At 38.0% G+C, this 18275-nt stretch overlaps 1 protein-coding gene across 9 annotated transcripts in view; it reads left to right on the top strand.

Annotated features, from left to right (window-relative positions):
- Nucleotides 1-17296, top strand: part of CREBRF (CREB3 regulatory factor) — a 36513-nt gene extending 19217 nt beyond the window's left edge. For 7 of the 9 annotated variants that reach the window (XM_039485201.1, XM_039485202.1, XM_039485200.1 and 4 more), the window contains 5 exons: nucleotides 6697-6891; nucleotides 9859-10048; nucleotides 10578-10651; nucleotides 10950-11072; nucleotides 11306-17296. In XM_039485201.1, coding sequence (XP_039341135.1) covers nucleotides 6697-6891; nucleotides 9859-10048; nucleotides 10578-10651; nucleotides 10950-11072; nucleotides 11306-11421 — 698 coding nt within the window. In that variant the 3' untranslated portion in view covers nucleotides 11422-17296. The other 2 variants (XM_039485209.1, XM_039485208.1) reach the window with 2 other exon arrangements.
- The last annotated feature ends 979 nt before the right edge of the window (nucleotides 17297-18275 follow it).

The following is an 18275-nucleotide window of genomic DNA, read 5'->3' as shown; positions in this document are numbered from 1 at the left end:
GAGCCCAAACTTCAGCAAAGGTCAACTGACATTGCATGGGATTCCAGGTGGGTTGTCTAGGTTCTCTCTCACACTAGCTAATTGAGGACCAGCTGTTTTTAAAACAAAATTTCTCTCTGCCTTTTCCATTATACAGGTAATAGAACTAGGGCACTAGTTCCTAAATTGATATATGTACCATTTCTGGGCATTCTAAGCTCTACTTTCCTATAATACTGAGAATTGATGCAGCACCACTTTCTCCTACCGACCTAGGAGTATTTAGGCTCAGATACACTTTGGCGTAGCCAAAGCTCCATGCTGGATTAGAATATTCAGTAGAATAAGAGGAGGCACTAGCTGGTTCATCTGAGGTCTAGCTGGTAAATTGCTTAGAAAGGCTGGGAACTGCTGATTTAGCAAGATGTCAGGGTGGATTGATTTAACTTTCAATCATGATATAGATCAGCAAGCAAGGAACATTTAATCTTGATCTGCATTTTACTCAGTTATTTTTCTATAGAAAGATTGATTCTTATTAGTTGCAGATCAACATTTTTAATGGTTACTTACCAGATAAATGTAGCCATTACACCAAATTTAATAAATCCTTTGGATAGCCAGGAGCATAACTATACATATATGTTAAGTTATACAATTGCTTAAATAAATACATTTGTTCAGTATCTTAATTATTACATTTTGTTATGTTAGAAAATGATGAATGACACATTTATTATTTACTAGATTAATATGTTATTCATGATTTGTGTCCAGATGCATTTGGATGGAAATAGGAATTCAACTAAAATGCCCCAAAACTGCACAATATTTTTATTAGTTTAAAAAAAACCTACCTAAAATGTTCTGGGTACATAAGAAAGATTTATGAAAACATGTTTTGATATTTCAAACTGATTTACTAAATAAAGGAAGTCTTATCTGTAGTTAGTGAATTGAACTGATTTTCTTATCACTGTGTTCTTCAAGATTTTAGAACTAGTAGATCTCATGCAACTCCCACTCAGTTTCTTGACTCTTAATGAATTAGTCATTGAACTGACGTAGTTGAACAAACTGAAATTAAAAAATATTCTCTCTGAACCTGCAGAAGCTACTACTGGTGTCAAATGCTGGGTTAGCATTTCAAATTTAATTTTAAATAGGTTTATTTTTAAAGTATGAGTAAATTATCCATTTTTATTCACCCTACAAAGTTTCTCAAGCTCCAAAATGTTCTTGCCAGAAAACCAGGTCCAGAAGGATTTCTACAGACTTGTATACTTCTTTTTCAAATCCCTGAACCCTAATAATACTGGGTAGTTACAGAAACAAAATGGAGTAGGTCACAGAGTGCATTTTAAAGCCTAAAGAAGATTGCAAGGGTCTTTCCTTTTCCTTACCATGAATTGTGTGTGATTTTTGGGGATTAGGGTGATGGCTCATACACTGTTCAGGAAAAATTTACCAGACATGCATGTCTGGGTTTTTTGTTTGTGGACTCTTTGTTTTAGTTGTTTTTTACAATGCACAATTGATGGTTAAGAGATCATGTTCTCTGGTTTAGGCACTGACTTTGTGTGACATTGGGTAAGTCACTTAACTTATCTGTACTTCAGTTTCTGTCTTTGTAAAATACTTTTCTACCTCAATATGGTGTTGCAAGGCTAAATCACTTAATATATGCAAAGCTCTTTGAGACCTTGTGAGGCAGAGGTTTTCAAATGGTGGCGCGTGCCATCCTACGGGGAAATGGAGGAACGTTCGGAGGGTAAGTGGTGACTCCAGCCCCATGTGTCAGGGCTCGGGGAAGGAGCTCCACCTCCACTCCCTGACTCATCTCAGCAGGCCACCCTGTGGGTCAGTGTCAACATCTGCTGCAGCTGAGCGGAATTCCGCTCATGGCAGCCTCCGTGCCCAGCACTGGCTTCACCCACAGACCGTCTCATGTGCTTTTTCCTCACCCTGAAAACCTGGGATGGGAGGGGCAGGTATTGTGTCTACTTCTGTGTGGGTTGGGGGACACAACCAAAAATTGTAACTCAAAGTGGGGCTCAGCTCAAAAAGTTTGAAAACACTGATTTGAGGAAAGATGCTTCTCTTGATTATTGCAAGTAGCTTATTGGATGCAGACTCCCTTACTCTTGCACATAGAATGTAGCAAAGAATGTATTTGGTTGATCATATTCTTAACTTTCAGTACCCATTTCTTTTACTAGTCCAGTGGGTCTCAAACTTCAGCAACCCAAGGACCACCATTTTGATTTGAAATTTATCACGGATCCCCAAGCCCTCCACTCAGCCCCAGGACCCACCTCCACTCCACCCCTTCCCCAAGGCCCCAACTCTGCCCCTTCTCTTCCCCATCTCTTTCCGCCTCCTCCCCGTCCCTCCCAACGCCTCCTGCACACCGCTGAACAGCTGTTCCATGGCATGCCGGAGGCACTGGGAGAGAGGGGGAGGAGTTGATCAGCGGGGCCAGCAGCCCTGGACATGACTCACAGACCCCCCAAGGGTCCGCAGACCCCAGTTTGAGAAACCCTGTACTAGACTCTAAACTGAGGGCACTTGCATTAATAGCTGCCCCTCTGGAATGACTTGATCTAGGCAGGGTCAAAATCAAACTAGATCATTTTCTTTTCCCTTCCCTCCCCAGTGACCCCAACATATCATCTTATAAAGCAACTCTTGAAAAGAATGGGTCCAACTAACTAAAAACTAATAATCCATCTGTTTACAGAATGCCCTGAATGTCTAATATTTACCCAGCCATGTCATTATCTGGAGAATCTATGTTTGGTAACTTTTCTGTTCCCCTTTAGAACAATGTCCCAAGACACAAGGAGAACGGCTCAGTAATCTAAACTTCAGATTTGAAATATCCTTGGAATCACAGTGTGAATTTTGTTATGTGTTTTGATGGTCCTGTAAGCCATTTCAGTTTTGCTTTTGTACAGTATAAAGTTCTATTAATTTAGAATGCCCAAAGGTGCCCAAAGAGTGATAGCTGTTAACATGACCCAGTCACTTGTGTAAAAATTACAGTATTATGCAAGGGTTTGGTTTATAGCAATGTCAGCCTGCTTAGTACCATGACAAACACACCATTAAAAATCCTTTGAACCTTTTGTTAAAGATACAGAAAAAGAAAGAAAAACAGTTAAAGCATTTCAAATGAAAGCCTTACTTAATACTTTACATTTTAAAACAAATGTTATTAAACAGTAGGAAAAGATGTACTCGAAATACTTACCTTCAGAAATGGAAGAGATTCCATCACTGGTCTGGCAAGCAACATCTTTCACCTGTTCATTCTTCCCTCCCTCCTGTCCTTGACTATCTGTTAAAGATAATCCTGACTTTAATTCTAAATTCTGTTAGCGTTAATTTGGTGACTATGACAGTCTTTCATTCCTCATCTGAGGGATTATCAGTGTTGGCTGATTCCACAACCGTGGGATTCATGAAGGGATTGAGAAGGCTTTTTCTTTAGATTAGAGAACCCACTCCTATGTGGGATTTAAATTTAGTACTTAAATGTCTTATGAAACACCCTTTCTAGCCAGTGGCCACTTGTTATTCCCTTCTTTACATGTCCATGAAGGCTGCTTTTTGGTGGCCATCACCTCTGACTGAAGAGTTGGGGAAATACGGACTGTAATTACGGACCTTCCCTTTATAGTGTTTTTCAGGGACAAAATTTCATTACATTCACATCTAAAGTTTCTTTCTAAGGTGTTGGCTGAGTTTCACATCAACCAAATCCTCCATCTCCAAGTTTTTTTTCCTCTAAAGCTACATCAGGCCAGGGAGGATGCTGCCTTCCATACCTGGATGTCAGGAGAGCGTTAACCTTTGGTTTGGGCAGAACCAGATTATTTAGAGGATCTCCCAGGCTGTTTGTCTCAATTGCTGACAGGCCCAAAGGGTCCACAGTCTCCTCCTAGAGATTCTCAAGGTGGATTTCTGAGTAATGGTACTTCTTGTTATGAATTTGCCAATATACACCCTTCTCCTAGAGTGTGAGCCCATTCTGAAAGATCTCTATCTACCTCGGTGGCGTTATTTAGAATCATAGAACGGTAGTGCTGGAAGAGACTTTGAGAATTCATCAAGGCCAACCTCCTGTGCTGAGGCAGGACCAAGTAAGCCTAGACCATCCTTGACAGGCATTTATCCAATCAGTTTTTAAAAACTTCCAATGATGGGGATTCCACAGCCTCCCTTGGAAGCCTATTCCAGAGCTCAAATGCCTTTATAGTTAGAACGTTTTTCCAAATATCTAACCTAAATCTCCCTTGCTGCAGATTAAGCCCATTACTACTTGTCCTACCTTCAGTGGACATGGAGAATGACTGATTACAATCCTCTTTATAACAGCCCTTAATATATTTGAAGACTGTTAACGGCTCCCTCCCCCGCCATCTTTTCTTTTCTCAGGACTAAACATGGCCAGTTTTTTTAACCGTTTCTCATAGGTCAGGTTTTCTCAGCCTTTTATCTTTTTTGTTGCTCTCCTCTTGACTCTCTCCAATTGTCCACATATTTCCTAAAGCGTGATGCCCAGACTTGGACACTGTCCTCCAGCCGAGGCCTCACCAGTACTGAGTAAAGTGGGACAGTTATCTCCCATGTCTTACATACAACACTCCTGTTAATATACTCCATAACGATATTAGCCTTTTTCACAACTTTTTCACATTGTTGGATTTAGGGCAAGTGGCCTTAAACACATTCTCATTATTGAGATCTGCAAGGCTTGGACCTTGATACATACGTTTTTCCAAGCATTATGCAATGCTTCATTCTTCTAGATCAGATGCTGCCCTTGGGATTGTAATCTTTTCTTCAGTGTTGAACTCTGCTCCAAGCTCCCTCCTCTAATGAGGATACTGCTCAGAAGTCACCTGAAATAGAATATCCATAGGGACACTAGTTGAAGAAGGCAAAGTCACTCACCTTGTGCAGGAACTGGAGTTCTTTGAGATGTGTGTCCCTATGGGTGCTCCACTATCCACTCTCCTCTTCCTCAGCTTCAGAGTTTCCAATATGGGACTATGTGGTGAAGAAAGAACTGGGAGTGGTTTGCCTGTGCAGTCCTAAATATCTTCAGTGTGGGGCAGAAAGATGTGTAGGGTGCATGCGTGGGTCAAACAGACATTGCTACCAAAAGTCTCTGACCAGAGTTACATGGGATGCTTGTGTTCTTGGAGTGGTCACTTGAAGAACTCCAGTTCCTTCACAAGGTGAGTAACCTCTCCTTTTGAGGCAATAGGGTTTTAGCAGCAATGCTTTCACCATGTTATAATACACTGAATGCCTTTATAGTTGGCTTTAGGAGGGAACAAACTTATCAAATCATCATGGGAGTTTACCAACCCAGGTATAAAATCTATATTCTTACATCTATTATGGCAGCCATGATGGGGGAAAAAACCTGATATTTAATTCACATCATCCTGTCTTCCAAAAAGGAAAATATGCATTAATTAACAAATAGAATCCCAACGCTTGTCCTACTCTCTTGGTGCATGAAAAAATTGAAGTGAGATTCTCTGTCTGTGCAATAAAACCACTAACATCTTTACTTATTACATCACATCATTCCATGCCCTGTTCCCAATTATCCATTTTTGTCTCTGCAATTTGTTTTTAAGTAACGCTCAATATTTTACCTTTCAAAAATTGTCCTGTTTAAAACTTCTGTGAAGAACTAAGTGGATAGAGAATAAAAGATAACTAAAATAATCCAGTACCAGTGCTGTAAAGTTGGAAAGTGAAAACTCTCTATTCTGTAACCTGGTGGTATAGGTATTAAAAACTGAGGCATAAAAACATGTTTTTAAATAATATATTTCATACAAACTGCATCCTAATTTAACTCGAAAGTGTCTTTTCTTTGTAATTGGATTATTTATCTCTTCTCCTTTGTTATTACAGAGGTGCAGACAAGGGATCAAACTGAATGGATCTTGGCTCTAGTTGTTTAGATGAGAGGTGGAGCTGGTGGCAGATAATGCTGAACAGAGGGCCTCCTATACTGGAACTTTCTCTCTTTCATTGGTCTGATGAAGCTAGCTATCATGACCTTCAGGGCATGCTACAGGGGTGATCTTTTTTTTCCTAAGCTTTTGAAGGTGTCAATGAGACAAAGTTTTGTTCTGGACTGATTTGATGGATTAGGATCTTGCTCTTTGTCCAACTTGCCCTTTAGGATGCTTTTTTGTTTTGTTTAAAATTCTGCATTGCTGGATAGATTCATTTATGAAATGAGGGAGAACTGGAATGTTTTTGCTGAGAATTGAAGGACAAAGTGATGAGAGAGATACAAGAAGGCTATCCAACACTACAAGAATTGCAGAGATGGCAGCTCTCACATTGTGTGGTGGGCAGATTGTGGAGAAGAGGAGAGTTGGATCATCAGTGGTATAAGAGCAGAGAGAGGCTTTGGATGCAGTGGGGACTTTCCCCAATTCAACAGTCACTGTCTTATCACAGTTGCAGCTGCATCAATAGCTGGATTTATGGCAAATGCCAAAGTAGCATACAATGTGAAAAACACGGTTCATTAGATAGTGTGGAGCAAGTCCGTTGAGGGCTTTAACTAAAAGTCTTCTCACTTGTAGTTTCTTGAAGGCTTGGTTTGGTACCTGTAGACACATTAGAATATTTCCAACCTTGAGTTTATAAGCTGACTAATGCAATTTATTCCTGTAGGTTACGAAAATGATTCGGTGGAAGACTTAAAAGAAAGTGCTGCAGTATCTTGCCGAAAAAGAGGCAAACGAAGATACTTTTGGGAGTATAGTGAGCAACTGACACCATCGCAACAAGAAAGAATGCTGAGGCCGTCGGAGTGGAGTCGAGATACGTTACCAAGTAACATGTATCAGAAGAATGGGCTCCATCATGGTAAGAGTAGTTCTTTAGTAACCAGTTAGCATCTTTGATGCTGTCATCTTCACATACCGATGCTGTCTCTGACTTCATGTAAGGGAGCTCTTGTTTTGCTATATGAGAAGGAATCACTGAAACAGTATAACTTTTATTTAACTGTTTGGAATCTGTAGTGCATCCAGGGAAGAGATGGTGCCAGTCCTCGCTTACAGACAGCCCCCCAACCTGAAGCAAATACTCACAAGCAACCACACACTAAAAACACTAACCCAGGCATCTATCCTTGCAACAAATCTGTTGCCAACTCTGCCCACATCTATTCAGGGGACACTATCATAGGACCTAATCACATCAGCCACACTATCGGAGGCTCGTTCACCTGCACATCTACCAATGTGATATATGCCATCATGTTCCAGCAATGCCCCTCTGCCATGTACATTGGCCAAACCGGACAGTCTCTATGCAAAAGAATAAATGGACACAAATCAGACGTCAAGAATTATAACATTCAAAAACCAGTCGGAGAACACTTCAACCTCCCTGGTCACTCAATTACAGACCTAAAAGTCACAATTAATCAACAAAAAAACTTCAAAAACAGACTCCAACGAGAAACTGCAGAACTAGAATTAATTTGCAAACTGGACACCATTAAATTAGGCTTGAATAAAGACTGGGAGTGGATGAGTCATTACACAAACTAAAATCTATTTTCCCCATGTTAATTTCCCCCCTGCTGTTACTCATATCTTCTTGTCATATGTTTGAAATGGGCCATCCTGATTATCACTACAAAAGTTTTTTTTTCTCCCACTGATAATAGCCCACCTTAATCAATTCATCTCATTAGAGTTGGTATGGCAACACCCATTTTTTCATGGTGTGTGTGTGTACACACACACACACACACACACACACACACACACACACACACACACACACACACACACACACACTCTCTCTGTATTTTCCACTGCATGCATCTGATGAAGTGGGCGTTAGCCCACGAAAGCTTATGCTCAAATAAATTTGTTAGTCTCTAAGGTGCCACAAGTACTCCCCGTTCTTTTTGCATATACAGTAGTAACCTTCAATATATTTTCCCTCCGGAGGAAAGTGGATGAATTGAGAATTGCAACTCCTGAAGCGTCTCAGTGGCAATACTGAATGTTATAAAATCTTCTCTGTGCAATACTTCTAATGTCATAAATTAGTAACAAACCTGATCTTTCCCCCTCGATACTGGGAGGCAGATCCAGTGTTGCTTGCAGTAGAGTTGACCAATACATGGTACTGAGATGCACTTTCATTCAAGTGTCAACTAAAGAATAAGTCAACAAGGTAGAGGTCTCTCTTGCCTGGCTCCTCTTCACACACTCCTTCCACCCTTGTGTATGTGACAGGCTTTTGGAATAATATCCTTGAATACTTAAGTATCTTTTCGGACTTCTTTGTTACACCCTCTTAGAACCTTAAAGTAATATTCTGTCTCTTTCCATTTGATGAACATATATCATATTTCTATCCTGTGACTTTTTTTTTTTTTTACAAGCCAACTTTCCTGTATTTTGGACATTATTGATGCTGTCAAGGACAAACAGTTCTGAGAATAGAGTTTGTTCTTCTGTCTTGTGCCCTCTGCTGGTAGGCAGTTCCCCTCCGTGGTCATAATTCTGAAGGGACATTGAAGTTAATGAAATAAACAAACTTCCTTAGTTGTACTGTTAACATCCTCTTGCGCTACTGAAATTGAAAACTTCCTCTGTCATTTTTAATACTGATAGTTTTCAAACCCTTTGTTTATAAAAAGTAATGCTACATGCTGTTCTGTCTGGGGTGGAAATTTTTTAATTCAGTTAATGCATTTCTGTTTATTTAAATGTGGAAAAACTTATAAGTTACAAAAATAGCAATATATCTTTATCACTAACAAATATATATTCCAGATTGGGATTTGCACTTCTGTTTACTTTTATCAGAAAGTCTTCAATACTTTCTTCAGAGGCATGACTTGGAGAGCTGTCTTGCAAGACCTTTGTACATAGAACTGCCCTTTAACTGAATGAGTTCTGTATGCAGAAGGCTTGTAGAATTGAGCACTTTGTTAGCATCCAGAAGTTGCAGAATTTAACATGTGTGAAAGGCCAGCTGATGTCTCATGATAAGCCATTTTAGTTATCAGTTCAGCTGGGAAATGTCTCTGGGGAAAGTGTTTGCCAGTATCTTTGTTGTTTTAAGTAAAATAATATCTTTCCTGTTTTAAATAAACTTAAGAAAGGGAATGTGCAGCAGAAACAAATACTCCTAAGAAATAAAGATCCTGATTTTTTTTCATGCACTTAGTCAGTTTGGTTTTACTAAGGATAGGAGAAATACAGGAGATATGTGAATTGCATATGTTTTATAAACATCAGTATCTATAAAGAGATTTCCTCAAAGATATCCACAAGGCTTTGACTAGTCTGTACAATTGTTGTGCTTAGATCAAGCTGTCGTTTATTGTAATACCAACCCTTTAATCTCACTTCATGAAGGAAAGACGATAACAGAGTAATGGATTGTTTTATTTCTTGGTGTGAATTTGATGACCATGCAAGTGAGATTAATGGAATGAGCTACAGTGGGAAGGTGTTATGAAACCTTGCTGTTTTGCCTCATCCCTGACTTGTAGCATCCACAGTTCAAAGATTATCCTGCATCCCACTCATCGCTGCTTATGCATCTCAGTCCTAACCAGCAGTGTTTGCTCTCCTGGTTCTGGATGGATTGTCAGTAGTGCCAAATTGTGTGGTGGTCCTGTTTATATTGCAGAAGGTAACAGGGACCTGACAGGTTGCACCCAGGTCTCCAGTGATGAAAAGATAACCTACTCCCCAGATGCGCACAACCTACTCCCCAGATACAGTTTAAGAATGTTTTTCAGTTGTATGTCTCTGTATTCTAACACCCTTCAACCCTGTCATCTGTGTATTCAAATAGGAAAATATGCAGTAAAGAAGTCACGGAGGACTGATGTGGAAGACCTGACTCCTAACCCCAAAAAACTTCTCCAGATTGGCAATGAACTAAGGAAACTGAATAAGGTGATTAGTGACCTGACACCAGTCAGTGAACTTCCCTTAACTGCCAGACCGAGGTCAAGAAAAGAAAAGAACAAACTAGCTTCCAGGTAAACTTTAAATGGCTTTTACCTGTGTGAATTAATCCTATTTGGGATTATTCTAGACATGTGCTTTACAAGTGAGACCTCTTTGAATTTCTTACTTAGAGAGAGGCTTGACAACATTGTAAGGTTAGTATTGACAACATCCTTGACAACATTGTAAGGTTAGTATTGCTTTAACAAAAAAACAAAAACAAAAAAAATCCCCCAAAACAACCAGGGCATCTGATTCACATTGAAAAATGCAAACTAGATTGTACTTTCTTTCTACTGGAAGCAGACCTAGCTGATAGATTTTTGGCACAGACCCAGAAAGCCATCCTGTTAACTTAACTAATAGGAATCTGAGATGCTACAGGAACTGCTGCCATATTGCATTTCTTTGTGTATACGAGTGATACCAAATACAAGCAGTGGTTGTAGAGACAATGTGGGAGCAGATAATAAGCCACAATCTCTGGCAGCACGGATGGAAGTTATCGGTAACGAATGTTCTATAGCGATTAGAGGCATATTGACTCTCTCTCCATTACAGGGCTTGCAGACTAAAGAAGAAAGCCCAGTATGAAGCCAACAAAGTGAAGCTATGGGGTCTCAACACAGAATATGGTAATTAACTTTTTTCACTTAAACAATTTTCCCTTTGTCTTAATACAAACAGTTGTATGGTCTGTATTTTCACGTCACCAGAGTCATACTTTGGACAATATTTTATGCAGAAAAGGATGTTGTATTTAACTTGTAGGTAGTGCGTAAAGATAACTTGGTTTGCTTTTGATTAGTTATTTGTGTTGTGGTAGTGCTATTTTAGGGCCCATTGCTATAAAGTGCAGTACATACACATAGGGAAACACAGTTCCTGCCCAAGAGAGATTACTATGTGATCCAATGTTGTCTTTTTCTGTAGATAATTTGTTGTTTGTGATCAACTCTATCAAACAAGAAATTGTTAATCGAGTGCAGAGTCCTAAAGATGACAGAGGAACCAACATGGAACAGAAGCTTGATGTACTTATTAAAGATACTCTTGGTAAGGAATAAATGTAATCAACCACATACTCCAAAACTGTTACGTAACAAGTGTTGAGTCCCTTCAGCCTAGTATTTCTATAGGAGCAGTTGCCCAATTATCACAGAGCTTTAGGCATTCTGCTTGGTTACTGACCAACAGCAGGAATTCTGAGAGGTTTTGTATTAATTAAAATATGCACATATGTGGGAATAAAAGAGATCTTAAAGTACATCCCTAACTTTCCTTTCCAGGACTACCTGTAGCTGGTCAAACATCAGAATTTGTGAACCAAGTTTTAGAGAAAACTGCAGAAGGAGACCCCACTGGTGGCCTTGTAGGGCTGCGAATACCAACGTCAAAAGTTTAACAGACATCATTTCACCTAATCTCATTGGTCAGAGCTCTACCTGTGTTAAGTACTCCACTGTAAATTTCATTCTGGTCTGCATGTCAGTTTAGCATTATGTAAACACTTAAAATTAGGTTCCATAGTTTTTTAATAACAATGTAACAAGATAAGTAAACGCACGATATAAAATGCTTAATTAGCATTTTTGGAGCATAAACCATATAGTATTAAAGCTGCTTCAGGCACAAATACAGAGATCATATAATTTGCTTTAGAAGCAAAAACACATTTTGTGCTAGTGAAAATTTTAGCGAAATGCTGAACATTGTGGCAGGTTTATGCTCTGAGTAAAATTAAAAATTAAGAGGAAGCATTCTTTGTAAACTGTCAAAGTTTAGTGGGTTTTTTTAGAATTACTGCTTTTTTTCTTCTAAAAAATAAAACCAATAAGCTTTCTTTGCACCCATTAACTTGTACATAGTGCACACAGCATTAGAGCTAGTGTGCCATATAAGACTTTAATTTTCTGAGCTTAATATTGTATTTAAATGTCTGTGAAAGTAAGAGGAGAAAAAAAGTATATTCTTTGTGCCTTGTATTTTGGGGGAGAGCTATAAATATAAGCTAGTAAAGTTTTTGTACGATGAAAACCCTGAGGAAAAAACAAGATGTATAGATGGTAAGATTATGGGGTTTCATGTATTTGTTCCAGCTCTTACAAATTTTTGAATGTATATAAGAATATGTTGAAAATGTAGATATATGCCACAGAGTCTATGTATTGTATAAAAGATGGCTCTAGAAAATTCAATTTCGGTACTTGGCCGGAAGAAAACAAATACTTGCACATTAATGCGATTGTTTATTTTTGTACCAAAGACAAATGCAACTGATATGGCAAACTGCCAGTCTAAGTAAAGTTTTGCACAGCTTACATGATACTGTACTGAATGTAAAAAAACAAAAACAAAAAAGAAAAAAAAAATTAAAGGTCAGGGTTAGGGATCTTACTGAACTGTGAATTTTTTTTTGTTTGGGTCCAATTATCTACAGAAGGAGCATTCATACATAATATTATTTTGCTGTTCTTCTAGTTCGCTTCCATAGTAGATAAGTTGATGACCATCTCGAAGTCTTTCAATCTTTTTTTTTCTCTGCATTTGCTGTAGGAAATTTTTAATATATGTGGATTTTAGAAAGCTATTGGAAAAATAGTTTTCAACTTTGAGAATTTAAAAAAAATTATTTAGCTTGTTGTAGGATACTTCCACCAAACAACCAAAATAAAATTATTTTTATTGTAATATGTATATATGTAAAGAGGAAAAAGAGCTACAAATAATCTAATTCCTTAGTTGCCACTTTTCCAGTTGATGTATTATTATGCATGTGATGTTTCAAAGGATCAGCACAGGCTTAAAACAAAAACAAAATTTATAGTTTTCTTTTATATTTTTGTACAGAAATTTCAAAACTAGCTTCTTCAAACTTATATGTGACTTATTCTTAATTCAGTAGTTTCTATGATTGGGAAATACTAACACACGTTAGTTCTTATTTGCTCTTCTGCTCATAAGAGTTTGCTTTGTTAGTCAGTGTTTAGAGTATAAATGAAAAGCTTTATCTCTTGACGAGAAAGTCCTTTATGTCAAGGCAAGATCATTCTCTGGTTTCATGGACCCCTTTTTTCTCCCCTTTCCTTTTTATTTAAAGATAATGACAAAACACTGTCTACTGAGAATAGAAATACCAAATACTTTAAAATGTAGCTGCTGAAAAAATGAAAAGAAAAAAAAAAGTCCATGAAGGTTTTCTTTCCACTCCCTTTGGGGAAATCTCTCTCCTTCATGTAGCTTATCTAAGTTTGTACTGTGACTCCTTTTATGTATAGGTAGGATTATTTTTATACCTAAACTTTTAGTGTAAGAAGGTCTGAATCAAAAGTAGTAAACTAAAGAGTGGAAGATGAAAATGGCAGTCCTGCTACATGCTTGTAGTGTGTCCACAACTTATTCTACATCTTGATAGTTTGAAAAATTTAAAAAGGTGGAGGAAGCCAAAATACCACTACTGAACTGTATCACAAGTTTTTCTTTCAAGACTTGTGAAAAAGTACCCAATACTATCTAGTCAAAACTTAGAAAATTCTCTTAAAGGATTTGCAAAACTTGAGCAAGGGACTGTCTTGTTTGTTTGGGGTGGGGGGGAGTTTGTGTGTGTGTGGTTTTTTTGTTTTTTGTTTTTTAACGTGGTGGGAGGAGAAGCACAGGTTTGTAGCTTCAGAACAGAACATAATGGGTCAGCTGCATCCCTGTTGTAATTCTACCAATACCAAGAGTTATACCAGAGATGCATTTGGCCATTGAAATCTTGACAAAGAATGTCAATGTCATGTAAATTTAAAGTCATGGCTATACTGAGATTTGAAATAATGTTAGTGCTTTCTGGTGTTTAAACATTTGTGATGCTGGAAAGGTGCAAACGCTGTATCAGAACTGTATAGACAAGGCAGTATTTCAAAATACAATGACAGCAGTTTTGCAATCAGGTAGGATTTACATGACAAATTAAACTGACGATAAGGTAGAAAAATGCCCTTTTCTAGCTGCTCAGGAGTACTGAGCTAATATTGCTTTATAGCTTTTTATTTTGTCTGAAAACCAGAATATGATTTTGGTCTAGCATTTCAAAAAAGACTTTGAATCTCTTTAGTGGATTCCGTACCCTTGCATTTCAGTGTTTTCTATGTATTATTTTAAGTTAAATAGTTAAAAGCTTTTAAATAGTTGAGCTTTTTAATGTTGACACTTTATTTTGTACCTATTTATATAAGTATGTATATCTTAGAAAAGCACTTTGTTTAAAAAGAAGAAGAAAAAAAATGCGTTTTTATATGATTCCTGCCATTTGCTGCTAACTCTGGGCTGGTCAGAATGCTGCAGCGATACTTGATCTAAATAAAACCTGGCAGTAAAATGTAGAGTAAAGTTAAGACCTTTGCTGGTTTAACTTTATCATAAAGATGACATAGGCAAGCTGTGCAGCTTTACATTTTAACCAGGGGACTCTGTGGCATTTAAACCGTCTAGAAATGGTTGTACTTTAATGCCAGTAACAATCTGCTTCCTCTAGTGTCATTAAAATATATATGTTTAGTGTATTCTTATCACAAACAAATCTTATAAGGGTAAAAATACAAATGTACATGTTCTGTTTTTTGGAAATTGTGGCATGCATTTTTGGATGATCTTTAGAGAATAGTTCTCTAAAGGCTTTCAGCATTCATACATGGTATGTGGATCTTAATGAAGTCCTTGAATATTTTTGAGTGTAGGCATTGTGAATATTCACTTTAATTCTGTCATCCAAAACCAATTATACATTTTGATTTAATAAAAACTAAAAGTTCTTCCTTTTTTCTGATACACTGGATTCTCTGGAATTTGTTTCCATATTAAAGCATGCTGTCAAACTGCTCTTGTTAAGATCTTGTCAGCCTGAATTTGGGTGCCACACTTTTTTAATCAGTATGATGGACTGCGTGTTCTACTGTACCATGTATGATTCTTGTCCGTTCCTATTTCCTTCATGCCAGATTATGATGTGGCTTTATATTGTGCCTTACTTGTACATTTAGAACTAAATGTTTTTATTTTTCATTCCCCTGAACCTATTAAATCCTTTGACCCTTCTGAAAGCAAAATCAGAACTATGATAAAAGCATCATGAAGGAACTTCAAATGAATCTGATTTCAAATTCTATTAATAGTCACTTTGTATTTGTATGGAAGAGCAATTTTGAATGGCCTTGGGAGATGGGGGTGCTAGGGCTAAACAAATAAAATAAAAAATATTTTCCACTACATCCCTTCAGCTAATGCTTTCTCTGACTTTCATGAGTGTATCAAACAAGTTTCCTGATTTATTTTTTGGGGGGTGCTTATTAAATCTCCAGATAGATGTGGATGTGCTTGATTCTCCTCTCATAGCAGTATAAATCAAGAATAACAACACTGACATCCGTGATATACATTGATGTAAAAGTGATGTGAGGATCGGGTCCAGGTGTGCTCAGTTCATCAGCTTGAAGTTTAGTAAGCTCTTTTTCCAGTTTAAAAATAAATAGCAGTAAAAAGCAAAATTCTTCCTTTATAAAATGCATGGCAAGTCTTTTAAGTAATCTAAAGGACCAGACATATTTCTGAATACAATACTGCCAGTTTGGGGTTCATTTTTAAAATCTATACCATTATCTGATGTTTGCCTTCATTTAATAAAACTATTAATTTATTCACAAAAATGTCAAGAATGGATGTGCTTTTATCTTCCATAAATCTTTTTAAAACATATACCGGTAGATAGGTGAAAAATCTTAGTTTTTTAAAAATATCTACTTTGAAAGGGTTGTATACAGTTGCCTTCAGCAGAAATAGCAAATATAATTTTGTTCCTCAAACTTGCTTAGCAGTCTTCCTGAAATTGTGTTGAGGCATAGCCCAGTTATGTAACATGAATGTTTGTATCTTTATTTGGCCTCGGGACCTGAATTTCAAGAATGTGTCTAATCATGATTTTTTTTATTTTAAAGTTAAAGGTTTCAGTTGGGTACCACTAGTTCAATATGCTACCAGATGAAACCTTCGCTTATTCACAGAGCTGCAGTTCATTTTGTTTATCCTAGGGATCATGCAAAATACATTTCAAGTAGTTACTGCTGAAGTGGCTGATTCTTGTTGTAACCATATAAAGGGCATTACCATGTTGAGAAAACACCACTTTTTTTAATATCCCAGTTTATGTTGGAGATATTTCAATGTCCACATTGCGGAAGTGGTACTCTAGAGTATATTTTTTCCCCTGCATCCAAAAATTGAATGATACCTTGCTGATGATGTTTGATTTACATTATACAATAGGCCATGATTTTTAATGGGTATAGCATGGTAAGGCGTGTGTGCTGAATTTATACCCCTCAGCGTCTTAGACATTCATGAACTTCCACAGAGACAAATGCTGAGTATGCATTTATTAACTGTCTTTCTGTTGAGCATTGGAGCCAAAAATACAGCCAGATCTATTTAAGACAAATCTCAATTTTATTTTTTAATCTAGACAAAAATCCTAAACTCTTTATTTTAAGCAAGCAATATATACTGTAGTACTGTACCAGCATTTAAAGATTGAATGGGTTAGGAACATTGGAGAGTTAGACATCTGGATAAGCCAAACTTGAGTGCATAGAATGGTTAAATTCGGATTCTCTTGGCTTGGACTTCATAATTACAAATGCATCTTCTACCACAATACTTCCTCTTTTTTCCCTTTCTCTTCGTGACATTAAAAACCAAAAAAATGTAGTGGTAGAAATGTAGCTGCTTTTTTAATCTTTCTTAAAACACTATATTCTACTAACTGCATTTCCTACCCTTTTTAGAAAACTTCCATTTGTCTAAAAGATGTCTTGTAGCTCAGTAATTGTGGCTAAGAATGAACTCTAAGGCTGATGGCACATGGTGGATTTAGTGAACTGACTGAAAGGCAAAAATTAATTTTTTTTAACAAAACGTGGCAACCTGCTCTGCTTATGCTTGGGGTCATGTTTGTAATGCTGTCCTCAATATTCTGTAGTCAATTTCCAACTGGAGCTCAGAAAAACTTACTGAAAGTCTTGTGTCTCTGTCAGAAAATAATTTTTCCTTGTTAAAAGCATGATCTGTTAAGAGTTGCAATGTTTAATGTTGGTTAATAGTTGTGCAGTTTTCTTTTTAAAGAGGCACAATTAAAATATTGATTTTTGTTGACTCTGTCACCCTGGAGCCCTAGCACTTCTATTCAGATACAAACTCATCAATGTATGCAACATCCTTTGTAATTTAAAATAAACAATTGTGGAGAAAAAACAGTTCTCAAATTCTTGTGCTTCCCATTTGGTGTGTTCTCTCTCCTGCAGTGCATCAGCTGAGGCATTGTTTCTATAGTTCTCAGGTAAAATTACTTGGGTTTCCCCTGTAGAATGTTGTACTGACATTGCAGGAAGCTTGAAGCCCTTTTCCCTGTCCCCATAGAACAGGGACAGCACAGTCATCAACAGGGTTAGCTCGTCCCATTGCCCCACTATCATGCTTCAATATTCCTCTTCGAGGGTCCATTACTAGATATGAGGATAATTTAATCTCTAGGCCCATTCAGTCCTTGGCATAGTAATAGCAACTAGCTGAAAAGGTGCTGGAGTGATGTGGACAGTTCTCCAGCAGAACCTAGATTGGGACCACCAAGTTATTTTACAAAAGCCACAAAACAGCTATGATATGGTCTCTGTGGACTTTGGTCTCTGCTGCCCTTTCAAGGTATGTTTAGCAAACTGCATGCTATAGGCCGGGAGGAATCCCTTTATGCATGCTAGGATGAGGTGGTGAAAAAGCAGGATCCTCACACACTCTTCTCTTTTTGTATTCTCAGGTGGAGAGTGTGTAACAGCCATTCCATACCTCTAATCATTTTTGTTGCTCTTGTCTGCTTTTTTTTGTTGCCCTTTTCCAATTCCAATATATCTTTTTTGAGATGGGATGATCACATCTGCATGCAGTATTCAAGATGTGGGCGTACCCTGGATTTATATAAACGCAATATATCGTCTTCTGTCCAGGGGTGGCTCCAGGCCCTAGCATGCCAAGCGTGTGCTTGGGGCAGCATGCTGCGGGGGGCGCTCAGCCGGTCACCGGGAGGGCGGCAGGCAGGGTGCCTTTGGCGGCATGCCTGCAGAGGGTCCGCTGGTCCCAAAGCTGCGGGACCAGCGGACCCTCCACAGGCACGCCTGCGGGAGGTCACCCGGAGCCGCAGGACTGGCGAGCGGCAGACCGCTCCCCGCGGCA

This window comes from Mauremys reevesii, linkage group 8, assembly GCF_016161935.1.
Source record: "Mauremys reevesii isolate NIE-2019 linkage group 8, ASM1616193v1, whole genome shotgun sequence".
Lineage (NCBI taxonomy): Eukaryota > Metazoa > Chordata > Testudines > Geoemydidae > Mauremys > Mauremys reevesii.
The sequence above is the reverse complement of the archived record's forward strand: the minus strand, read 5'-3'. Positions and strand labels throughout refer to the sequence as shown.